Source organism: Oreochromis aureus, linkage group 17, assembly GCF_013358895.1.
Source record: "Oreochromis aureus strain Israel breed Guangdong linkage group 17, ZZ_aureus, whole genome shotgun sequence".
NCBI classification, from domain to species: domain Eukaryota; kingdom Metazoa; phylum Chordata; class Actinopteri; order Cichliformes; family Cichlidae; genus Oreochromis; species Oreochromis aureus.
In genome coordinates this window covers 16,283,645-16,309,635 of record NC_052958.1, presented here as the reverse complement: position 1 = coordinate 16,309,635, position 25,991 = coordinate 16,283,645, and the positions used below count along the sequence as shown (strand labels likewise).

The 25,991-nt window shown below is 40.8% G+C and overlaps 1 protein-coding gene across 7 annotated transcripts in view; it reads right to left on the bottom strand.

The window, feature by feature from the left end:
- ppp1r12a (protein phosphatase 1, regulatory subunit 12A) overlaps positions 1-25,991 on the bottom strand; it is a 58,233-nt gene that overhangs the window by 11,215 nt on the left and 21,027 nt on the right. For 3 of the 7 annotated variants that reach the window (XM_039601152.1, XM_031746339.2, XM_031746343.2), the window contains exons 2-18: positions 20,839-20,969; positions 17,657-17,775; positions 11,878-12,037; positions 11,137-11,281; positions 10,992-11,066; positions 10,757-10,848; positions 10,334-10,491; positions 10,030-10,148; positions 7,160-7,384; positions 6,872-6,963; positions 6,495-6,608; positions 5,540-5,692; positions 4,611-4,775; positions 3,868-4,008; positions 2,024-2,114; positions 887-1,066; positions 598-766 (exon numbers count right to left, since the gene is read on the bottom strand). In XM_039601152.1, the coding sequence (XP_039457086.1) occupies positions 598-766; positions 887-1,066; positions 2,024-2,114; positions 3,868-4,008; positions 4,611-4,775; positions 5,540-5,692; positions 6,495-6,608; positions 6,872-6,963; positions 7,160-7,384; positions 10,030-10,148; positions 10,334-10,491; positions 10,757-10,848; positions 10,992-11,066; positions 11,137-11,281; positions 11,878-12,037; positions 17,657-17,775; positions 20,839-20,969 (2,329 nt within the window). The remainder of the gene's footprint in view (positions 1-597; positions 767-886; positions 1,067-2,023; positions 2,115-3,867; positions 4,009-4,610; positions 4,776-5,539; positions 5,693-6,494; positions 6,609-6,871; positions 6,964-7,159; positions 7,385-10,029; positions 10,149-10,333; positions 10,492-10,756; positions 10,849-10,991; positions 11,067-11,136; positions 11,282-11,877; positions 12,038-17,656; positions 17,776-20,838; positions 20,970-25,991) is intronic. The other 4 variants (XM_031746342.2, XM_031746340.2, XM_039601151.1 and 1 more) reach the window with 4 other exon arrangements.

Sequence of the window (25,991 nt, the reverse complement as noted above, 5' to 3'; positions counted from 1 at the left end):
TTTCCCCACATTCAGATTCAACAAGGGTTGAGTTGACTCCATAAAAGTCAGAATCATTACAAACTGACTTGGTGGGGATTTGGGGGGGGACCTTGGTCACAAGTCTGTCACAGTTTCCTTCAGCTGCTTTCAATTTTTCCAGGGACACTTCATGCATTGGTTTGTTAATTGAAGAGGTACTTAATTTAAAAGACAACCCAAACCCCTTCTGTGTCAATGGTCTAAATCAACATTTGGCATATGGCCCATGTGAAAACAGTGGAGACCGTTACAACAGAAGGCACGTACGGGCTGTGCCTATATGGCTTTATGTGAGAGCACACCTCACCAAAGATGGCACAGTTTTAAACAAGAGGGATTAGCAATCCCCTTGAGGCAACATTAATAAACATCCATTTGCCCAGTTTACTACAGAGCAATTCAAATCTGACAGAGTGCAATGACTGTTTAAGATCTAAAGACGCCTGTAGTGCTGCCACACACATACAGCCATGCTTTTATGTGCATTCAGTTTAAATTTGAACACTTTTCCTCATCAAACACAACCACAACTTAAAAAACTTCTCAATACCTGTATCGGATATGAAAAACACTCACCCTTTTCTGTATCTCTGGAGGAACGGCTATAGGAGGAGGTTATCCCCGTCAGACTGTTAGGCCTGTTGAGGGAGCTAGAACTGGAGGACATGGTGCTAGAGTAGGAAGGGGTAGAGGCAGTGCTGACTGAGGAAATGGTGGAGGTGGAAGAAGATGAAGGCCTTGACCGCTGGGAGAGAGGAGGGTAAAATGAAGAGGTCAGGCTAGCTGTAATATTTAAGGTATAAATTATTGTGTCGTTTCAGTAATACATTATAACAATACAAACATATGTATTTAAAATATGTACCTCATCATAGCTGCGGTACTTATATCGGTAATCATCGTCCTTTGTCTCAGTCTCCTTCTTCTCCTCTTGCTTTTCCTTGTCCTGCTTCTCCTTCTCCTCTTTCTCCTCCTCCCGAGTCTTTGTGGTACGACTCCTGCCGATTGTTTTCTCAGCCTCTTGTAAATCAGTCAGAGTCACACCCTGGAAGAAGGAAAGTCTTTTTTAAATTTATTTCTTGGATGATTTTTAAAAATTAGTCTTATATTTGCAGATTCTATACATGCTGCAGAATTGGTAATTAATTAGTTCAAAAACTGGTCGACTGATCCAAGCAAATTTTTCTTTTTAAACCAGGGACAAAGCTCAAATTCTGTAAAATGAGCTCTTGGTACAAGAGCTGCCTGTGTACACAAACAAAAAATAAAAGTCTGGGCTGTCTCAACAAGAACAACAGGTCTTATTTGAACAGTCTGTGGCCATAGAAATACAATACAAACCAGGAACATGCAGAGGTCATCATTTGTTAACAATTTGTTTTGATGTGGGAATCCACTTTTATTTGGCTTATTAGCAGTTTGAGCAGTTGTGAGTATTTTGATCATGTTTGAGCAGGTTTCCTACAACTGAAGACTCAAAACAACATTTAAGAACAAAAACTGATGGGGATAAAAAAAAAAGTCAGATTAGAGACATAAGTTATGTTTTTGTGGTTTGGTTGAGGCTCTAGTTGTAGGTTAAATTAAACATGTTCCTATGAATACCAAATTCTCATTTCATTTACCCTTCCTACAGATAAGATTATAAAAAAACGGTTTAAAGGCAGCATGTTATACTCATTTACTGGGTCTTAGTGCAGTTATATCACTGCATTTTAGCTCCCTTCCCCCCTGCGGGTAAACCAGCTTTCTTCTGGTTGGCCAGCCCTTGTAAGAACAAGGCTAGAACAGCAGGTGGGTGGAGTTCACAAACAGAGCTTTTTGAGATGGCCATATTAGGATATCTGCTCTCACTGACATCATACAGAGCCAAGAGTAGTAAAAACAGAGTTGAGCCTGACATTTTGGGTCACAGGGTTAAGGGTCAATAAAAGGAATATACACCTTTGCAAACATAAGAGATGAGGACTAAGCATATTTAAGGTGATGTGGTTTAACTAACCTGGGTGGACCTCCTTGACTGTCGAGCCTGTCTGGAGCGAGCTTTCCTCTGAGACTCCGACTCCTCATCTCGCTTTGGAGTCAAGTATGACCTGAAAGAGACAAGCAAAATACACAAACAAAGACACACAGAGGTTAAATATTTAGAGGAAGCAAAAAACATAAAAAGCACCTCCTGAATGGGGAAGTTAATCTACTTAAATATTCTTCGTACTTGCCCTCATGATACTGAGCTTTCTTTACCATCCAGTAAAGAAACGGGTTACTAAACAGGCTCTCTCTAATCAGCAGAAATTGCATCCAAATGTACAGATTTGCTGATAAAGTATTAACACACCTGCTCACACAAATACATGGGGCATGACTTTAGCAGTGTTTTATTTCCACCTTAAAACAAGCTTGCAATGGAAATGCGGTATCTGCAAGCAAGTACATTGGTTCAAAGTACACAGCAAAGTTAAAAGAAAGCATTTGGTTGAGTGTAAGAACATTATACAAATGTGTTGGGGTGATAAGGGAAAAAATAAAATGTAAATATATATTTCTATCATAAAGTATCAGAGCACACTTTGCTTGTTAAGTACTTCCAGGCTCCAGCTTTAACGACCTGTAAGACTTAAACTATATGTAAAGAGCCAGGCGTTGCTTTCATCTGATGTGTTTTCAGCTCTTATTTAGACTACACTGGACTAAATCATCATGCATGTGACACAGGTTAACCTGTTAATGTGATCCTGCTAACCTTTAAAGATGCAGTCACATCACAAAATCTAAATATAAAGATGGAGGTAAGACGGTGTCACTGTGTGCTGGGAAGTCCAAGAGTGCAGTGTCAAAGACAATTTAATACTTTGTATCAACTTAAAGTAGCAGGTTCTCTTTTTACTATGGGCTTGTTCAGTGTCAAGCATGGAACCCATTAATCCTCCTTACACATCTGTTTACCTCCACAATATTGCTGTGATTGTGTTTTTACCTAATGGTATGTTTCTTTTCTCTGGTTTAATATTAACTGAGGAAGCAGTCAGCTGCAATGTAGCTTGGCTGGAGTAAAAGACATCCATGCTTCACTTTCACAGGGGAAATTAAAAACAGCTATTGTAAAATCACTGCTGTCTGCTAGATATATATTTGTAATATAGAAACAAAGAACAGATATGAGAAAGAGGAAAAAAAAAAAAAAAAAAAAATCTTGGTCATTTCCCCTCCAAGCCAGGATTTTTAAAATAATGTCTTCCTCGTGTGTTATAGTTGTAAAATGAGTTATAAACCTCTAGGTTTAAATGCTCCGGTACGCAAGCTTCGTGCCCAAAAGGCAACACAATTTGGGAAATAAAACAGTAATCGCTCGTCTCAGGCTGAAACACGCTTCTGTTGGCCACACAAAAGTATGAACTCATTCAGCCCAGAATGGGGCCTTGGCCTTGAGGAAAATGTGCTTCTTCTGCCCACCTTCCTTATAAGGAGAAGTCACTGGAGCAGTTCAGGCTCTGAAGCAGCCCGGCCCCACTCCCACCGTGACAGGTGGCTTATTTCAGCGTTGCTACAGGAAGACATGCACTCGACCCCACTCAAACATACACGTGCAAGTGCAAGCTCTCTTTAAAAACTCTCACTCCCTTCCCAGAATGTCTGCACAGAGCCTAAGAGTGAACACAAACCTACAGAAATGGAAATGATGGTGGCTTTTCTTCATGAAATAAGTCTATGGAAATGCTGAAAGTCTCCTTACATTTAAACAGCACCATAAATTCTGCGCACAGATGTGATTGCAATAAAAAATTCAAAGTTTAAAGAGCTAATAAAAACTAATGAAATCGATGTTTGAGTAGGTGTTTGGTTTACCTGCGTCTTTCGGTGCCAGTGCCAGTGGTAGTGGTGGTAGTGGTAGACGTGGTGGTCGTAGTAGAGCCAGTGTTTATAGTGGGGACGACAGCAGCCGACTCCTTCTCCTTCTCCCTCTCTGCACTCTCCTCTGACCAGTACCTGTTTATACACACATTTTAAACAGATTCCCTTTCAGCTGCTGTAATACAAATGCAACAATCCTAAGCCTGTATATACAATTCAGGGCCAATTACTATACATTTTCTTTCCTGCCAGATGTTCGTGTCAGACCGTTTGTTATAAAACCACTTCGAGAGTTAGCTCACCATCTTTTTTAGCACTTTGCAGGAGTTGCACAGTGGTGCTACTCTCTGGCTTTTGGTATGCACCACTTATGCTGCTGAATTTTAACTAAATAAACAAAACGTAGTTACATGATAAAGTGTTTAAATTTCCACTACAGTACTGAATACAGAAAATAAAGATAATAAAGAGAAAAAAGGCAAATAAACTATTCAAGCTTTGAGAAACTTCTGGAAATTAGGCATGTCCCTGATGATAAATTTACTATCAATTAAATTAGAGGACAAACTATATTATACAAATATAATACATGAATATGTGGTGAAACTGACCAGTATTATTGCTGCCTTGTAGCTTGTTTAAAGAAGGAGTACATGACCTCAAATGTTAACTGTATAAATTCATTCATTCATTCAGATGCAGCTGACTTTCTCAGCCTGAAAAGAAATAAACTGTACCTGCTGGTGAGACTGGTGGAGCCAGTGCGAGTGGAAGAGGAGCCCAGGCTTGAGTACAGGCCACGATGGCCCGTGGGCGAGGTAACAGATGAGGAGGTGGAGGTGGTCGTGGAGGAGGAAGTGGTCGAGGAGCCCAAGTCCTCGTGCCGTCTGCCAAATGAGCCGCTGTAGAATAAAGGATCACCGGCAAGATGGAATGAGATGCAAGTAGAGCCGTTTGATTGTGGCCAATCGCCGTTTCGACTTTTACTTTAATAATTAGGATAGAAGGCAAGAGTTTATCAATTTTGTTTGTTTGTTTTTTTCTTTTTCATTGCACTGTATAACAACTAGTGTCCAACTAGTTTACTACACTGCATTGATGGTGAAGGCACATTAGGTGGGAGTAGTGATTCTTGTTAAGAAGGCACGGATGATGATGTCTCACCATGGCATTTTTAGTTGTAGTGATGGAGCTACATCCAAACAAATTTTTGTTTTATATGACTTCTATTTTTCTCTTTAAATAAATAAATAAAATCTCCTCTTAGACAAGTGTTTTTAAACAGTTCCTGGGACATTCATGCTTCATATCAATGTCTGGAAAAACTTCACAGTGACCATTTACATACACGCGGGATGCCTACACTGATCCCAACAAGAAACAGTTACTCACTTGAAGATGCTAATATGTTCTTCTCCTTGTACTGGAGTAATGCACAACTATATGGTGGTAAATGTAGTCGATCACCATTAATCATGTTTTAAACCACAATTCTAACTTTACTGAAAGTTGTAACCAGCAGATAAATAAAAAGCCTTCCAACATCAATTAAGACATTTAATATAACAGCGAACACAAAACACAAGGTGGTCACTCCAGCCGAGCAGAGATGCAGAAAGTGAGAGAGGACAGGTGTTTGTAGAGAGCCTCGGTGAGGCTGGTGTACCTGCGGTAAATGCTGTAAGACGGGTAGTGGGAGGTGGGTGGCTGCCAGGGTTTAGTATTACAGGTGTTAGGGTCCAAGTTGGAGGTTGACGAAGACTTGGCTGGCACGTCCCGCGTGCTGCCGCTCCGCCCTAGCGCTAGCGTATGGGAAGTGCTAGCGTGTTGGCAGGCAGGTGGGCGAGAGAGGCATGTTAGCGGTGAAGGCGCACACATACAGACATATATATATGCAGAGAACAAGAAACATACATATTTAAGACTCTAAAGCTTTGACACACTGTTTGTGCATTCATCTCATTTGGGAGTAGCTGGAGAATATAAAGCACTGTTCAGGAGTTAAAGTAGGATGAGATACATCTAAAATCATCCAATTGTTGGGAGATCTTTACCATTTCCCCCCTTTTCAGAATTAGATTTAATTAGATGTCTTGGTTGGAAACATCGAAACTCAGAAATGCAAGAAACAACAAGCTCCAAAGCAGCTTTTACAGCCTGAAACTTCAGTGATTTCATTAGTGGCTCACAGCCAGCATTTCTCCCATATGATACAAATGCAGCACAAGTCCATGTCCAAGTTCTGTGCCACAAACAACCCTGAGAATTTCTTATTTAATTGATTTATTAGACTGTTTGAGGCTTGTAAAAATATCTCAGTGGCACAGCAACCTGACAGGACAAGTAGAGTCATGCAAAAGACTCTTTGGCGGTGACAGAGAGGCGTTGGGCTCATTTGCATGGCTTTCAGAGTAGCTGCTGCAAATGGAAGCATGTACATACACATCTCTGATGACATAACTAAAAGCAAATTTCCCTTAAGGTGACTGATAAATTCACTATTGATGAGCTACACAGTTAATTTGGTTTCAAAGCTATGAAAGGCACCCATATGATGGATCAACACGACGAGATGGGGGTGGAAAGTTGTGGCAGAGGTTTGTACTACAGCCGAGGCTAACCTGCGCTGGTAGCTGGGGGTTCGGATGGTGGGGGCACTTCCTTCACTGTTCTTCAGGTCGTCATCCCAGCGTCGCCGGGTGTAGGAGCCGCTACGTATCAGAGCAGTAGAGTCCCTGGGAAACCACAAGCTAGAATCGTACCCCACGTTTCCACAGTAACATGTATACTAAAGGAATATGTCGCCCATTTTTTTTTTTTTTTAAATGTCCTTGATGTGTTTCTAGATTACTAAATCTATCACTGCACATTAGAAATGCAAAAAAAGCAGCTGCTTAAGGCCACACCATGCACAGCATTGGGGCACCCAGCAGTGAGCAACAGGAGCCACATAATCCAATGCATGTTTGCACAGAGCCACATGTCTCCAGGGATTCACCTGTTTTCCTTCTCGTCAATGTCCGAAGTACTGGCCAGTCTCCTGGGAATGGTTGGAGCCACATAGGCAAGCCGGGTTCCTTTATCCTTTTCCTGCAGGCAGCACAACAAGCAGGACATAGCTGTAAAGGAGCTGTGTGGTATTGCTACAAGAAAGCTCCGTTACCACAATAAAAAACAAAACCTTTTGATTAAGAATCATCTACGCAACCCCGCCTACCCCCCCAAAAAAAAAAAACACAACCCCAAAACCCCCCCCAAAAAACAAAACTGCTTCATCCCTTCTGACCTTCTCCTTGTCTTTGTTGTCCAGAGATGTGGAGAGGCGAGGGCTCGAGGCTGAACGCATCACCCCAGTGGTATCCTTCTCCCTCTGCGCCTCCTTGGTGGCAGTGATCTCGGCTAGCGCTCCATAGCTGCCCGTCTTCCTCAAACCCAAACGCCAGGACGCTGGAGACTCATCCTTCCTCTCCTCCTCCACTTTAGTTGAGACCTTTCCAGCAGGCTGAGTGACCTGAGTGAGGAAAGCACAGCAGTCTAATTAAGACACCGTTGACCATTTAGAAGTACAATGATGTTTAGAGGTTTTTAGTTATCATGGTGAGTAACGCAAAAGTCAAACGGGTCAAAAACAAGTCGGATTAATCCATAAGGGCTGCAAATTTTAGTTTTTTTTAACGTTTTTTTAATTTCACGTGGAAACCTAGAAAATTATTTTTAAAAACATGCCAGATGTGACACATGATCAGAATAAAAAAAATTATACAAAACATGTATGCCTCTTCCTGACTTCAATACTCTGTAAAATATACTCCTGGTTATGTGCCATTTTCCAAAAAGATGACTTAGTAATTCTTACAGCCTGTGGAGGTTTTGTCTGAAAAAGTTTACAAGCAGCAGAAGTCACACAGACGTGAAATGAAAGCATGATTAAGACAGTGCATTTGGTGATTACAAGTGGAAACACCATGCAAGGGTGACAGGTGAAAAGCAGCCATTTGCAGCAATCAATCGCGATTTTGGTTTTTCCACTGTGCGTGGTTTGTCGTGCCATGAACATCCACGGTTAGGTGACCGTTTTCCCCCATTGCACCAGAGAGGAGGGGACAGGTATCAAAACTATTCCAGTTTGTTATTGCTGCACATTTTATCAGCCTGTGTACGAGGAGCAGGGGCTCATATGCTGCAGCATTGTCGCCTGGATAGTTTACTGTACCGACGAGCCCTACTCGATCTTCAGTTGATAACATAACGATGGAAACTAAACCACAGCAGTTATTTCACCACATTATGTCGGCAACTTTTGTTAACTTTGTTTTTTAAACAACTTCTTAACAAGAAATCACAATAACTGCCTCTTTGTACTTATTGTGATACTAATTATGTAATCAAAATATAAGAGAATAAATCCTTAGTGCACAAAATGGTCAACTAGTTTCAATTTACCTGCTAATTAACCTCAGTTTGTTCTGTGGTTCACATGCATTTCCTACATTTTTTTTTCTCTTCACAATAAAAGCATCCTGTTCAATCACCAGTGGAAAGCTTTTAATGTGAAGCATGAAACGTTCAGTTTATGTCATGAAACTAGAGGAAAAACCCTATATCGCCTGGATCAGGTCAGAGTGGTTAGGAGTGTTTAGTGCTTTATCAGTGCATGGGTGCATTTGGATTACAGAACAACTCTGGTGCACACCAAGGCCTCACCATAAGTTTTTTGGGCACTAGAGAAATGCCAGTTTTGCGCAAACCTTGACGCCACAATGCAGGACAGCCTGGCTCCGCCACAGGCATGAGGGGAGTAATACATTCAAACTAAAGCCAACCAAGACAAGAGCCCAGGGTGAGAATGATGCAGAGAGAGAGAGAGATAGAGGGAGGTAGGGCATGGAGGAAGACAGAGAGGTTGAGACAGAATAAGAAGCAGCAGCAAAAGAAACACACTTTATGAGCAAAGACAGGCATTTTAAAGCCTAGTCACACCACACAATGCTCACTGACATTAATGTTCTCAAAATAAGTGACAGATGCAAACACTGGAATTTGGACTTTGCTAACTTATTAGACAGAGGACATTGTGGTTTGAGTGAGAAACAGGCTTCAAATAAGGACAGGAACAAGAAGTTTATCTCAAGAGAAGAAGCAGAAAAAAGAAAAAAAACGGCTCTAGATGGGTGTCTGCTGGCAAGGCAACCTGCTTTTTTTAAAAGGTTCAGTTCATTCAAGGGCTAAAGTCATGTTTGGAGGTGGCATCACATAACACAGACTTGGCTGCCTCAAATTTAAATTTTAAGAACGTCTCCTACATGTGTAACATGCTTGTTTCACACTTCGATCTTGCTTCCTTATTGTTTGCTTGCATCTTTTTACAACTTCTGCTTTTGTTCTTTTTTTTGACCTAGAACCAAGAACATGCGTCTGTGAAGCACTAACTAATGACAAAAACACAACATAAATAAAGTTTATGATTACATTACATATTTTTGTAAATACCAAATAATTCCTAATATTTTAAACGCGTTCAATATTTCAGCCCATTGAATCAAAGAGGAAAACCTGCCCTTGGAGAAACTCAGAGGGTCCCTTTAGATAAATGCTTGGCGTTATTCTGCCAGCAGAGGGCAGCAGTTTCAAAAGTGGAACATGACTGTAATTCGAGGCCTAGTTTTACTTTTACCACCCAAATGCATTAGTCTGTACACTTTCCTCCAACTTTTAGAACAACCTACAACTATACTGCAGAATTTTCCAACCGTCCCTATCCTGTTGCCATGTTTGTTAAAAGCCACTTACATTTATGTCCTCATTCAAGCCAGAGAGAGCCATTTTTTTTTTAATTTATATTACTCCTTAATTTAAACTGTAAAACTGTATATGTAAACACCTGACTGCAAAATCAGGTTTTTGTTGCAAAGGGAGAACAAGGATTTTTATTGATTTGTGTACATAATGAGGAACAACCACGTCTCGGTAGAACTAATGTGTTGGAGCTTCATGAAACAGCGGGAGGGCATTTGAGGGTAGGACGGCGACACGATTATGTGATGGCTGGGCTGCAGTGTCTGACTTCCGCAAATGTCAAATGTGTGACAGGTCTGTTAGCTCCCCCATCCCCTTTCTCCAGACAGGGCAGGACGGCAAAGAGTTCCCCGGTCGTACCTTTTTAACTGGTGAAGTGGGGGTCGTCACCTGGTTAGTTGGGCTAGTTGGAGAAGACACCGTGACGCTGGTTGGCGTTGTGCTGTTGCTCACTGCTGCTGAGGGCTTGCTCTTTTCTGCTGAGGTTCAAAAAAATAAAAACACAAGCAGGTGAGAATAGTCCCGATATGGTTTCTTGACCAACATGCAGAGTAAGTATAAAAGGCCCAGAAATTACAGAATGAAATTGGTGGTTCATAATTAAAGTTTTGGCTCAAGATTATAGCCAAAACACCACAAGTCTAACATAAAAATCATACAATACCTGCTTCAGTCTCTGATTCTGAATCTTCTTCCTCCTCTTCTTCACTAGAGCAGCTTGATTCATCCTTCTTACCCTCCTCTTCTTCATCCACTTTCTCTGGCTCTAAGGTCTCGATGCGAGGAGCGCTCTTCTCGGGCTCCAGAAGCAGCGTTTCTTTGCTAAAAAACACAAATTTAACACTGTTAGTATAGTACTGCAGCATCAGTGGAGAGTAGGGCTCACAGATAAGCAATGCAATGCAATTTTCCTTCACCCCCTGCTTTAGACAGTTTGACTTTCGGCCAATTGCAGGAAGTATAAGAAGCTACTCTCATACATGAAAGCAAAAAAACTTTACAGAGAACAATCCCACTTGTCAAAGTGAGATCGTTCTCCCAAAGGTATCGTCATACCTTTGCTTTTGTGATTCAGTTAAAAAGTTACCTCTTGATAGGCTTCAGTGATTGATTGTTGTCCCCAGTGGTGGTTGTTTCAATCAGAGGAGATTTCTTAACATCTTTCTTCTCACTCCTCAGCTGGAATTAAGATAATAACAAGACACTCATGAGTTCAGCACAGAAAATGAATTTATACTGTAAAAATTAAGACATGTTTTCCCGTAACAAAATGGTTTCTTGGAATCTTTCAAGAATTTTGTTCAGGTGCCAAAGTGACTCACCAGATTTTGTTTCTTCTGTAGTTCTTCTAAGTATCCCAGAACGTCTTCATCTGCTACATCAAAAGCAGTCTGACCCTGAAGGGAAACACGTAAGAGTTAAAGACAGCACATAACCTAATGACTGCTTCTAGTTCTAGTTCCTCACCATTTTATTCATGATGTCCATGTCACATAGATTCTCAACCAGTATCCTACAGGCCTCTTCTTTGCCCCAGTGTGCTGCTGCATGTAGAGGAGTCCAGCCATCATAGTCCTTAATATTTACATCATACCCTGCTTGGATTAAAAGCCTACAAGGAAGACATAGGGAGAGTGAATGTGTGGAGTGAATGACGGATTTCATTCTGTAAACTGATTTTTCAAAGTGTTGCTAGGCTTCGAGCTCCTAACATGTGCGTCAGTATCGTAACCCCAGGTCACTTTTATGAGATACAGATTCCCCGAAAAAACAGAGACGTAATCTGAAAATCTTAGTCATCCCTTAGCAAAGCTCGGTGAGGCTAGCAAATATTTCAGCCAATAAATCTGCCATGATGGGGAAAACATTTGGATCTCTGTCCCGTGTACGGTAGTTGTGCTAAACATCAGAGATCTTAGAGCTATCTATGGCAGCAGAGTGTGCTGGCTGGCTTCCCAGACCAGATGGACAGGCGGTTGCGGTTTCTATCCTTGAGCAGTGCAACTGTATTAACAACCCGCAGTGACGATGTCAGAACAAGGCAAGATGACAAGATGCAGAGACCGAGATATGTCTGGTATTACCGATGAGGCTAGGCATCACCACCGTCTTTACTATAAATAGTGTTCAAATAAAGTAACATACAGGAGACACTTTATGCACCAAAGCGTGCTCCAACTGTTCTACCGTCTGAGGGCTACTGCTTACTTTAAAACCTCGACGTATCCCTTTGCGGCGGCTACATGAAGCGCCGTTCCTCCAGATTTTGTATGCCGCACGTCTTGGATCTGGCCGCTGTTGAGCCACTGCCGGGCATCCCTCAGCATGATGCGCTCCTCCTCTTTCCGGGCTGCCTCGATATCAACCCCTGTTGAAATGGAGAAGCATGATAATGTACAGACAGACACCCAGGGATTACCTGCTACTTAGGAACAAGCTGCCTGCTGCAGCAATGAACCTAGAGAGAGAACAAGACCCAATTAGATCAAGATATTTATGACTTCTACTTGTTTACATCCAGAGTAAGGTATGCAAATGTTTGGAACAGGTTGCATTAGTGACCTATTCATATTCAGTTGTTGGGGGGAGAGGAGAAAGCATTACTAATAGCGGCTGTCTCTCTCGCAAGCTGTGCAGAATGCAAATGTTGAATATTTGTTCAATTCCGCGCCCCTTAATAGGGATAATGTAGCCAGTGTAATTCACAATAGCATATACTGTGCGTCAAAGGGACCACAGCTGTGTAGCAAAGGTGCAGCTTTCACATTTCTCAGATTAGCCTACTCTAACTGATGAACATAAGTGACAGATATCAGCTGAAAAAGTTGAGGTGTGAAGTCCGCCTTGTTCCTTTTATATTGAAAACATCTTTTTAATATTGAAACAAATGCACCTATGCATACACTTAAATCTCTTGTATTGGTCTGTCCTTTTGAGGACCTAATGTAATATCTGAATGGCTTGAGCTGAATGAACTTTTCACCAAGTTTGCCAGCACTGCTCTAGATTACAGCAAAGACAAAACAAAATATTTCAGCTCTGATGAATGAGATGAATTTTTAGGCATTTTCAAACTGCACTTTTATCAAGCCGGGCACTGTTGCATTTCATTGTTAGAAACTTTCTATGAAGGGAACTAGACAACATGGTTCTGCCATGCTCTGGTGTCAGCCATTTCATCTGCTCTAGGGAACAGCTTTGTGCCAATAATCTGTCAATTTAACAATACAACGGCGGCTGCGAACACTCCAGCCGGCAAGTGGCTCAATATGTTGAAGCTATATGCTGCATGCAGAACAGCCTGTATTGACACGCTTGTACTGTCTTGATGACACCTGGTTGGAGCGCAAGACTGTGTGAAATGCTCTGCTGCACGATCTGTGAGAGATAACTACAAAGAACTGTATAAACAATGATCCAAAAAAGGGTCTGGGGCAGGAGCCAAAACTTCAGCTGGTCTTCTAGGTTTTTGTTCTGCACCCAGGGAAACATCACCACTCATTTCCTGACAGCGTAGAATGATTTAAGACCTCAAGCTTTTTAAAGCAATGAAAGGACATCTGTGTCTGCAAATCTGCCATGAGGAAAGGGCAGTCAGAGGAAAAGTCTACGTTTACCCGGAGGTTTAGCTTCAGCTAGCTGGAGAGGAGCATGTGAAGGACATTTGTTTCCTAAACAAAGTTCGCCAGACACAGACACAGTGAATTGGTTTCCACTCTTTCACGTTTCTGATAATGGGTCAATGAGTATTAAATATCATAGAAAAAAGAAAGAAAGAAAAGAAAAGAACCCAAACTCAACACAAGCTGAAACAAGAGCGGTCCAAGACTGTGCGTTTCCAACCCTAAGGCTGAATATTTACTTTACACAATGCAGGACATGTGAATCTCCGAGATACTTAAAGCTCATTGTTAGTGGTTTAATGTAGTTTTCCCCGAGTACACTTACTCATTTCACACTAATAAAAATGAAACAAAAAGTGAACAATAAAAACTAGTTTTGGTATCAATTTCATATTTTCAATAATTACAACATATGGGGTGTTTGGATTATAACATCTGTTGCAACAAACACTTTGGAAAGGCAACTGACTCATTTATGTAGACATCAGAGGCTCAGACTACATATATGCATAATGTGTTGACAAATTTTACCATACTGACAAAGACTTAAATTCTGCAAAATGCGATTTACATTAAGTTCTAGCAACCCTCCCAACTCTGGATTATTATGAGCAACATCTAACATTTTGCATTGTAATTTACTAATATTTTGTAAAGGTATAAGACAAAATGCCCAATAAATCTTGCACCTGGGAAAGAATTATTCCAAAAATCCAAGTGGTTAATGATTTCTAAACCAGTGTCCACACATGGAGCAAGTCGCTCATCCTGCATCGCTTTGAAAACGATGGCTGGTCGCTGGTGGACATTTAAGGCCCCGGTTGCCTAGGGTACGCTCTAATGTGTTTTCTAATCTGTGATGTATCAATCACCAGTATCGTGCACTCTCATTGATAGTCCCTTCAGTGTCTCACCACAAAGTTTATCACGGGATCTGCTCACTCTACATTGTCAGTGTTTTTCTTTCTGGCCTAACTTAATGTCAGTAACTTTCTATCATCTCTGGCCACAAAGTCATTGTGGATTGGTTACTGTGTAGATGCAGCTAAAATGTGCATGCAAATCTGTCCGTATCTTTTTCAGTCATATTAAATGTACCACAGAAAACCAACATGGCACAGATAATTATGTTGGACATTGAGAGGATTAGTAAGCTAAATTCTAAGAAAGTGAAACTAAACAGGAAGAAAGTGGCTTTCAAAGTTTTATGTCAAAAAGAGCAGCTTTAGGACCAAGACTGGGCCTGTTGACTCACTGTCGTTGTGTCCTTCTCTGACCTGACATTTCTAATAAAATGATGTCACTGTTTTTACTCTTTAAATAAATATCAGCCCTTTAACACTGATTAAAATGGCCAAAAGGTAATGCACTACAAAAGTGCATAACTTTCTAGGCAATATCTACCTGGAAGTGTCCTGAACCAAGAAGGTAACATTAATCAGACTTTGCCTTTTTTCCAGTGTTTAGAACAAATCTAAACCTCATTAGGTTGGTTTGGTCAATGAAGAGGTGAACCAACTGAGGCTTGGGAACTGCTGGTAGTCCTATGGGCTACCAGGGGAGTTAAATCAAGTTGATTAAGTATGACTTATTTATGGAAAACGAAGAAAACAGGAGTTATTAATTAGTGATTTAAAAAAAAAAATGTTGGTGGTAAAACTTTTATTCCTTCTGAAAAGAAAAAGGTCCAAAAACCACTGTGTTAATCTTGGGAATCGGGACAGGTCAGGCAGGGCAACCACCCATAATCTCCAGGGAAGGAGCCGGCACTGTGTCTATAAAAAGCAGGGAGTAAAATGGCCAAGTAGGACTACAGAACAAGAGGCGAGTGGAAGAGTTGGCAGCAGTTCAACGTTCAGTTTTTACAAGGGAACAGCACATCTTCTACCTGAGCAACAACAAGATAAAGAGAAAGTCCACTACACCAAAAAAGGCATCGTGTCCCACTTTGCCCCGTTACCACTTGACCAAGAGTTTGTGTGGTGAACCCAAAAAGACAACTTTACAGAAGCACACACCGAAGCAACCAAAAACCCAACAAGTAAATGTAAAGACAAGTCAAAAGAAATCAGGCTACATTTTCATCTGAAGAAAAGCTGCTGCCAGCTAAATCCACATTCCTCTCTTCTTATGCTAACAGGACCTTGAATCAATTGTGAGGCTGTCCACTTTCAGGCCATTACAAGGACAGGCAGCAGCTTGCTTGCTGCAGCTGATGGAGAACACAAGGAAGATGGCAGCGCACGCAAATCATTGGCCCAATCAGGGTCAAGGAGAGCATGGAAGGGTTGTCCCTGCAAAGGCGAAACTACGGTCAATCGCTAACAAGTTTAACCTCATGACTGGCATCTCTTTGCGAGGAGAAAAATCACATTACAAACATACAGAAGCGTTACACAACAGCTGGTTGCATAATGCTGCCCGCCCTACCTCTAGCATAAAGGGCTGAGCTGTGGATTGTCTGCAGCTGCCTTCAGCTTTGCAAATTCACTTTGCAGCTGAGTTTTAATCTTGCAAGCACTTTATGCAAGACTGTGTTCATAATTAAATTCATAATATCCACATATCGAAAATGTATTCAGTAATCTGGTTTAAAAAAAGACTGAAATGTGCAATGATTGTAGGGGAGGCAGTGTGAGGATGAACCAGGCATTGCATCCATCATCCATCGGGCAAATCGAAACTGACAGCAGCCACTGGCCAAGACACCTGAGGATTGGGTGGGTGCAAACTCCCCTGACATTACATAATATGGCGCAAACAGCGCTCTAGGCTCAATTATCACTGGATGCCACAAGCTGTCAAATATTTGAATCCTGAATTAAACAGAACAGAGACTGACAGCTCAGAAAGACTTATCCTCTACACACTGTTAGAGGGGCAACTTAACACCTGAAATTTGTGCAAGTCTACGCACTTGCACAAACTGACTACCTGTGTAAGGTTTGAATTTTGAACCTCAGTGCAAACTATTAACTAAAGTGGTCCAAGACTGCATACGTCCTCCAAGACTAAAAATTTACTCCACACCATGCATGAGTTGAGTGCCTGGATCAAGAAAGGTGTAGATAGGCAGATTAATTTGAGACATTTCCTTGAGAATACGCCCGCCAGTATTATTAATGTATGCCAAGATGTGATGAGAAATATCCAATTTTGCCCCATAATGCAGTCATGAGGAAAATGTCCTCTAAAATTTCCTTTAATAACTTTAAAAGTTAATCCTTTCTAAGTTGGACCAAGCACCACCTTTAGTAAAATACAAATATATATAATATTCATGCACCTTAACCACGATGTGTACCTAAGAGAACAGCAAGCTAGCCAGGCTTTATTAGTGAAGCCGAGGAGCACCCCCTCTGGCCTGGGGCCAGTTAGTGCGTCTGTGCATGGCCCCTCACCACAGGGAAAGGCCTTTCATCAAGAGCGCCCTGGCCAAAAATAGTAACACCTGACGTTTTGCTTTTGAATCATCACGACTGCTCATAACACAAGTGGATCACACTTCTATATTATGTAAGTTTTTCAGTCAAACAGGCAAGTGGAAAACAGCAGGCGACTGACACCCAGTGAGAATTTAGATCCTATTTGAAAACATACTCATACATGCATGAATACAAATGGGGCCCCTGGCTGCTATGTTACCTTCAGCATGTCAGCAGGCCTGTTTCTAGACATCACATGATTAAGTTGGAACAAACAACAGTGCTCAACTATGAGGCACTTACAGTGTGCAGACACTAAACTTCAGCAACCAAAAGCTCAACATCCATCTGTCTCCATTTCTTTCTTTCTTTCATTTGGGTCCTGCGCTGCACCATCAATCACTACAATCGCGGAAACACTACAAACTGTTGGCTGATTTATTTGTCATGGCTGGAGACTGGAGGTGCAGGTATTCTGGTGGAGTTTTTACCTGGAGACAATAATCGTCTGTGTAAAGTCTGCCACAAATTTTGATGGACATTGATATTAACGAGCCATATGTTCAATTTGCTTTTTAAAAAAAAAAAAAAAAAAAAAAAAAGAGTGGTGAAAGGAGGAGCAATGCCTTGTCCTCTAAGCCAAAAGACTGACTACGGAGTCGTTCAGGCCTTAACAAGTGGCCTGCTAAGGGCTAAATTAATCTCCATAGCTCTGTGCCAGATAATTAATATTTGCCAAGAGACACTAAAAGCAGATTATCCAGTTTTGGTTGTTCGCTTTTGTTTTATTTACGTGGGGTGTGGGATAGTAAGATTAGAGCTACTGTAGACTAAAAACAAAAGGACTTATTGTAAAACTATATAAAAGGGTTAACTTCTGCATCAATAATATTACTACAAACTAGGAGAGCAAAGTTCAACATTACTGTAATACTGTACCTTGCCGGTTGATCTCATTCTGCAGGAGCTCCTCCATTGCCTCTTCTTCTGCAATGTCCAAAGGCGTCTCGCCCTCACTGTTTACAACTCCTACACTGGCACCCTGGCTGATGAGATACCTACAACACAAAACATCACAAAAGAAACAAAAAAACACCACAAAAGAGTTAAACTAGTGGCAACAGAATATTTTTCAGAGCAATCTTTAAACTGCAAGTATCAGCTGTATTAAAGGTTGCGGTCAACTTTAGCTCTCAAGGGTTTGAAAATAGGCTAAAGGCAAAAGTCCCCTCCTTGAACAAATGAGTAAACGGTTCAAAATGAGACATGTGCAATGTTTTTCTTGGTTCGGTGCCAACATTAGCCAACAGCTACACCACAACCTGTGTCTCCAGTTTAGACAGTCATGACCTTGACATCATGGTGTGTTTTTAAACTGTATTGGGTCCTCTTCCTGCTATGCAAACACAGTGAACAAACCACACCTAACAAGCTAAGAATGTAGGGATGGCGAGGAGTGGCAAAACCCAGGTCCACATGTAGTAACAAACATTTTTCTGCAAAATAACTGGTCACTGACGATGAAGCATTTCCATTCTGAGAAGACTTCCTTCCATAATGACTGATCACCTTTCAGCAAAATAAATTTGCTCTATTGCTAAACAGAGCACATCCAAAAACCCAGAACTAACAGGTTCAAAATTATTGGCACGCTTGATGCTAACAGTCAACTGTGTGTCCTTTTACTGGTTAACTGTCTGTAGTCGTTCGTTGTAGTTTTCAACAAGTCCCACACACGTGCCCCGATTTCTGGCCTATCTTTCTAGTTTCTCCAGATTTGAAGGATGAACTGGTCTGGCATGGACCTTGGCCTTCACTTTGGCCCACAGATTTCTCAATACGAGTCAAGTCAGAGCTTTTTGTAGGCCAATATGTTCTTCTGAAGGCAGTTCTTCACCAGGAGCAACAGATCTGCTGGAAGACACCTGGACAAGATTCTAAGTTGGAGATGCACTGAAGCATCCCCACAGTATAATACTGCCACGTCACTGATGGGACTGTTCTTTGGGCCGTACACCTCCTCTCTCTTCTTTCTCACAACATAAGCAGCATCTCTGAGCTCTCGTATCATCTCAAAGGACACGCTTCAAGCAGATATGTTTCTCCAGGAAGATCAAGGTTTTGGCCATGAAACCTTCTATAAAGAACACAATTTAACTCTGCATTCATGTCTACTTGGTTACATTTTAAATACTACTCTCAATAGTCATTCGAAATATGTTAACCATTCTACGTCTTGAGTTCAGCTGCCTCAAATTAAAACTGTGGCACAGTTCAAGGCCTTCTCATTAGACTTTAAACATGCACAATCCAATTCCCACCCCCCTAAAATAGCAACTGCTGACTTACACCACAGTTACATGTCAAGGTTTTTATCTCTTTTTGATTGGACTTTCTATTCTGCCTATTTTAGGTTGGCTTTACTAGTTTTCATGGCTTTGCGGTCTGGAGCTTTTGAACCAAGCCTACAATTAGAAGCCTGTGGTCACGTCTAGGGCCAGATCCAGCCCTGCTTTGCAGTTCCCGTTGTTGTCAATGAAGATCCTGGGATTAAAATGGGTCTACTGAGAGCTCACCGCCCACATCAGGTTGACAAGTTTCTCTCCGTGACATCATGTCTCCATTAGTCACTAGTATGAGGATGGGCACTTGACCTTTTGCTTCAAAATGTGACAACAGAAAGCTTCTTGTTTTCTGTGCTGATGTCAAGTTCATGAGGCCAGCCGAATGCAGATTTTGCTGCTCTGAGAAGAAAATTTGGGCAGGTCAGTTAAATGGCTAACGTAAGATGTTTTTCCTCTGATGGCTGTTTGTAAACTTTGGGAAAACACCAGCAGTGAGGAATACATTCTTAGCCAGGTTCCTGTAATGCAACACAAATAAAGCAGGTCATAGCACTCTCTCAATAAGCTGAACAATGAGCACGACTGAGCTCCATCAGCCCCCTTTAGCTAGTTTAAATATCCTATGATAACATCTCTGCCCTATGAGCAGTCTTCTCAGTTGAAAAAACACTATGACCAAGAAAATACTTGAGTGAAACTTCAGAGTTTGATTCCAGATACAGCAGGTGACCCTGATCTCTCCATATTTGATTACATCACAGTAACAATGTGCGAGTTATCAGATGGGCTGCTGCTGCTGTCCAAATGTGATGAGAACTGTTGTACAGGCTATGATTGGTTCTTGGCATTTTGATTCTGGCACACCTTCTGAAATGGCATCATGGGTCAACAACCCACCAGCTGGCAGTCATTTAGGATGACGTCGTTCAATCAATTTTATTTCCATTGCCCAATTACAAATGAGTCTCAAGGGGGTTAGGTTTTTTTCATGAACACCCCCCCCAATGGAGATTTTAACCAGAGCCAAAAAAATAAAAATAAATAAATAAATTAGAATCATTGTAATAAAGATGATTTTATTTTTTGGTTCAGTTCAGAGGTCTCAGTCAAACAGAACATGCAATGTGCAAATGGGTGTATTCAACCCCTGAGCGAGGAAAACCCCTGAATCTGTACAGTAAATGATACCCTTTGTCCGCAGGTGCAGCTCAGATAAAGAAAACTCTCCATCAGCTTAAAGGACTGCCAAATATTAGTCAACACAGTGCCAGATATAACAACAGAAAGGCACACATGCAACGTTAAGTGAACCCATTTTGAGTTTCCTTAATGTCTGTCACATATACACTCAGGTACAATATTTGATGTTCATATTAAACCTTGTCACAGTTTCCACTAACGAGATGAGGATGTGCACAAGTATATCATGCAAGCTAAAAGCTCCGGTTTCAGACTGCTCTAAACACTGTCAGGGAATTTTTTTGCTCTTGGTGTTAATGTAATCAGATATCACTTATATTATCATCTCATGCACATAGCTGTATCCAGCTGTACAGAGACGATGCATGATAAGAAAACTGCTAGGCCAGCCCTAAAGTCACTTTGTGCCTCACAGTCTAGAAATTTTAACGAAAACTTTGCACAAAAGGTTCAGGGAGTAGTTCAGCAGTTACAAAATATCTGCAGCACAAAACAAAACAGGAAGTGAGGATGAGTCGGCAGAAATCAAACCTGGTGAAATAGATACTAGCGCCAAAAAGGCCTCTTGATACTCACTCTGCTATGTCTAGGTATCCACAGGAAGCTGCGGCGTGGAGGGGGATCCAGCCCTCGTTATCAGGCTGGTTGATGCAGGCTCCATGCTCCACCAGGAAAGTCACCATGTCGACATTGTCATCTATGCATGCCTGAGACAGGGGAGAAATGGGGAGAAAACAAATAAGGCCACAACCTCTTGACTGTGTTGGACTAAGTGCACTTGGGTACATGCACACATGCTTGAGTGCTTATGTCAGTGGGGTGGCCTGTGCTATAGTTGCATCTCTCATGGAAAGGGCATTACACCCCCGGATAGGTTGCCATGTGCATTGCTGGGAGATTTTGGCAGCTGAAGCATTCTCAAAATGCTCGCACATAGCAGGGGTGCTAGAAATACCACATAGCATAGTACTGCTGACAGGGGCACTGGGGTGCTGTGCATATATTTGCTGCTACTTTATCCTGAGAGTTATACAGTGTAGAAACACACAACCTGAAAAAAAGATTAGCTGTGCTATACATCTTCAAGTACAGAGCTGTCAAAAAAAAAAAAAAAGGATTTTGAATGCATAAACTATTTAATTATAATTATTTGCAGTAACAATACAGCAATACCAGCTGTGCTTTGTTGCTCTAAACCTCAACTTGACAAACTGCAGTGCCCACATATTCCCACCTCCTCCCACTTACAGTGCTATCACCACCTTCACGTCACAGTCTTGTTTTTATGACAAATAAACAGGGCCTCTAGAAAAAAAAAAAAAAGACATTTATTTAATTTTTTGGAGGCCCTGTATTGGCAGCGTCTAAAGTTAGAAAGTTCAGTATTGTGACAAATCAGTAAGCCTCAGTAATTGAAACCACAAAAACTACACATGCACATGGACAAACACAAAGTACATTCTCTGCATACTGGGAAGATGATGAATTCTTCAAATCAACATCTGTGTGGAAAGAAAATGTAACGCCTCTAATTGCCAGCACTCAATCCCAATCATTAGGATTTTGCCATTCTTTAGTGCTGGTGACAGACAGGATGCCTGTTTCTTGTTTACAGACAGGAGGGAAGAGGTCCTTAACAGGTATGCAAGTTGGTTTGAGGGGAAATTAGAGAAACCAACAAGTAAAACCAGAAGGATTTCACATTAAAAGAACTCTGTTCTGCTCAAAGTCCGAGCTCAGAACAGACTTTCTAGGCTGTGCACAAGCCCATCCTAAATATAATTTCACTCTGAACATCAAACGACCGCAAACACTCCAAATTAAGCAACATTACTGTGCAGCACACAAGAAGACCACCCACTAAAATAGGAGGATAAAGAACATATCACAGAGTGTCACTAAACAAGATCAGGAGCACAAAGACTGCTTTGGAATTTATATGAGCAGCTTTGCAGTTAGTGTTCATCATAGACCAATATGATGCTTCTACAGCTACTATTGAACCTCTCTCTGGAAGCCCCCACCAAACCAAACTCTCTAAATGACACAATTAAAATGAAAGTAACACCTCCACAGATGAGATTAATTTAAGATCCTCTGACTCATACAGTGGGAGGTGTAGTGACTTTGCTTAGATTATGAAGGCAAACTTGCACCATGGTAGGAACAAATTTGCATTTTCTATTTGTTAGTCAAGTATTCATATTATGTAGAAAAGGAAATTTACATTTCTGAAAGCCAAATTTCCTTTTCATTAGAAGGCAAACCACGCTTTAAGGCCTGCCAACTTTATTCTATATCCATGATAGCTCTCACAAGTTTTCTAAGCAGTAAAATGCTGCTCATTTTGTTTGTTTTCTTGTGAATTTCAGCACTCCCATTTGTTCACTGGCCTTCCAAGGGTGCATGCTAGAAGCACGAGTGTTTAAATCAACAACCACAAGTAATTTTCATTATGCTAATGCATCTTCCTTGCTTCCTTCATTTTGCATCTCTTCCTCACAGCTGAGATCCTTAAGAGCTGGAACTGAAAATCTGAAACCATTGCTTCCTTATGATTATTAACTGGATTATTACTGTTGCTGTGTTTATTCATTCAAGTTTTCCCCTTTTCAAACTCATTCAGGTATGGCCCAAGCTCTACAAGCAGTTGTTTTTCTTTTTTTGCTCTCTCAGCACCTTTAAGTACCAAAATAATATAGATTTTTTAGGCTATAACCTAAATATTATAAATTGTGTGCAATTCATTTATCAAAAGGCTGAGAGAGGAAGAAGATGCTGTCGAAATCCAAATCAGGAAGTTAATAAAAGCAGAAGAAAAGAGCATGCAGTGCACACAAAGGGCCTGAGGTTAAATAATGTCTCACATCAAACACGAGGTGACATGTAAAGCAGGGGTCATAAATAAAGTCATTAAGTTTGAGTGCAAAGAAAAAACAATAAATAAATCCAGTGAACCTGTAGCTTTCCTAACAAAACGCTCAACTGTTAAAAATGATTATCTGTGGGATCCCAGATTTACAGGCAGCCACTGTAGTAAATTACTCGAGATAAACACTTGAAATCCACAATAATTACCACTCGTGCAATATATTAAAGAAAAAAAAAACCAAAAACCCTCAAACTCATAATTGAACACAGTCAGGCCATCTCCTGTAGTTGCTATGGCAACAAACGTGTGGACAGGGAAAACAGACACATGAACACACGGCGTCCTCACGTTCAGGGCAAACCGCTATCTGGCTGGAATCCTTGTCCAAATTTGGGCCGTTTACAGCGCCAGAGCTACAGAGCGCCTGCAGAGGCCTCCCTGAGCTTACTGACCGTGTGAATGAGCGTTTGTGTATGATGATGTCGTAGGGTTTAATGCACCACCGAGTCCCTGAAGGTGCAAATGGACTTTGATTTAAAGAGATCAACAACAACCAAGGCTGCAACTCTCATCATTAGTACAACAGGTTTATTAGTTTGATGCCATCATCATGGGAGAATTATGTGGCCCTCTGTGTCAACACAAAGCACTGTGTGGTCCCTACGCTAAGCTGCACTGGAAAAACTGGTCAAAAAAATAAAAAATAAAAAAATATTAAAAAAAAAAATCAAAACCACATATACCATATAATGGTCATGTCAACGACATATAAGCCAATTGCTTGTATAGGTAAATGCATCTCAACATAAATATCCTTCATTTAGTTTAGGTTATACAGAATGGATAACACTACAAATTTTTCTTTTCTTATTCCAGGAAACAATTTACTCCCTAATACACCAAAGCATGTGCAGTTTTTTTTTTGTTTTTAATGAACTAAGCTATAATGAATAAGGTAGCTAATGCACATATTAAGGCTGATATGAAACAAAGTGTCCACTACACATACCGAGACAAATGGTAAATGGACAGGTACCTGCATACTGCTTTTTGTGATCTGAATATTGCCTAATCATCATCCCCAAATTCAGACTCTGATGGGTGCTACAAGGACACTTGATCCACTGATTGAACCGCCGACCTCCTGGGCCATAGCCACCACAAAAAAGGGACTCAAAGAATTCACATCAGTAGTGCAACATCTATAATAAAATTGTAAAAATAATGCTACCAGTCAAAACTAACTTTAATTTACTTAACTTTAACAATTCATCATTAAGATCAACAGTAAATAGACCATTTGCCTTAACTAGTTTGAATGATGTCTGATATAAAGCAATGATGAATCTGCTTTTACACAGCTACAGTGCCTCAAACTGGAGAAACACTGTCGAGTCATGACCCAAGGCACAAAAGCACACACAGGAGCTAGTGTTGACATTTAGAAAACAGACCAGCGGGGGAGGAGAGAAGACAATTAGGAATTAATTCCTCAACAAGCTTTACTCGAAGTAACAACAACTTAGCTGCACCTCTGTAAGTGACTCAGTCTTAACTTTTGTTTGGGTTTGTTCTCTCCCGAGAGAAGTAGCTGCAGCACCCAAAAAGCAAATACCTTTAGCAGCAGTCAGCCCTTCTTTACTCATCCATAAAACGTGAGCTAAGCTAAGCTCTGGCTGCACAAACTACTTTACTATCAAAAAATGTAAAAAAAACAAAACAAAAAAAAAAAACAAAAACAAAAACAAACAAACAAAAAAAACCACACACACACACACACACACACACACACACACACACACACACACACACACACACACACACACACACACACACACACACACACACACACACACACACACACACACACACACAAAAACCCCCAAAAAACAAAAACAACAACAACAAAAAAAAAAAAAACACAACACAAAACAACACAAAACAACCAAAAACAAAAACAAAACGCAAAAACCCCCCCAAAAAACCAAACTATTTTTAGTTTTGTATTTTTAATCCTATCAATTTTCCAGTTTTAAAAACTAGGCTTCAGGTGTTACACAATAAATCAGGTATTACACTATAGAAGTGTGTAACACCTCTAGTAACTGATTAATCTAGTCAAATATTAAGAGTCAGGTGTTTTGGAGAATTTTTGCCTCATTTTATGAAGCTGGCACACATCGCTCAGAGTACACCTGCAATCGTTTGGACTGTTTGGACAATTAAAAGTCATTAAAAGTCACCCAACTCTGCTGGCAACTACTGATTGGTCTGTATTGCTTGCCTAAAGTTAATGAAATTTACGCATTTTACTGTTTTATTGACCCTAAGATATTGAGTAAAAGTAAATTAAACCCTGCTTAAAAAAATGAAAAGAAAAATAAGATTAAAAAAAGAAAAAGGATAAGCATTTCTATCAAAATCTTGTGATCTTACTTTTGGGGAAGGCAGAAAACCTCTTAGTGTCATAATTTTGTATATGCATGCAATTATACTAATCAGCACTGACAGAAAGCAAATAGACGCTGCTCCCATAATTTTCCCCTATAAGGAGGACCAGCTGTAATTTGTCACTTCCAATCACCGTCCTTGGTGTGGCCATTTTGCTCTGCGTATCCTCCAGAGATTCATAAAGGAGTTATTGCTTTGCAGGATTGGAAATAAAGATAAGTGGTCCTTACAGACAGCTGACTGAGTGTTCTTGCATTCCTCAATTAGAGGAAGCCAGGAAGTAAAGTCAGCTGTCCAATAGACTGTACTTCAAACTGAAGTAGCCAATCAAGTTTTTCTTCCACATGCAAAACACCACGAGTGATAACAGACATGCAAAGCACAGACAACTGCTAGTCTCCTTTTA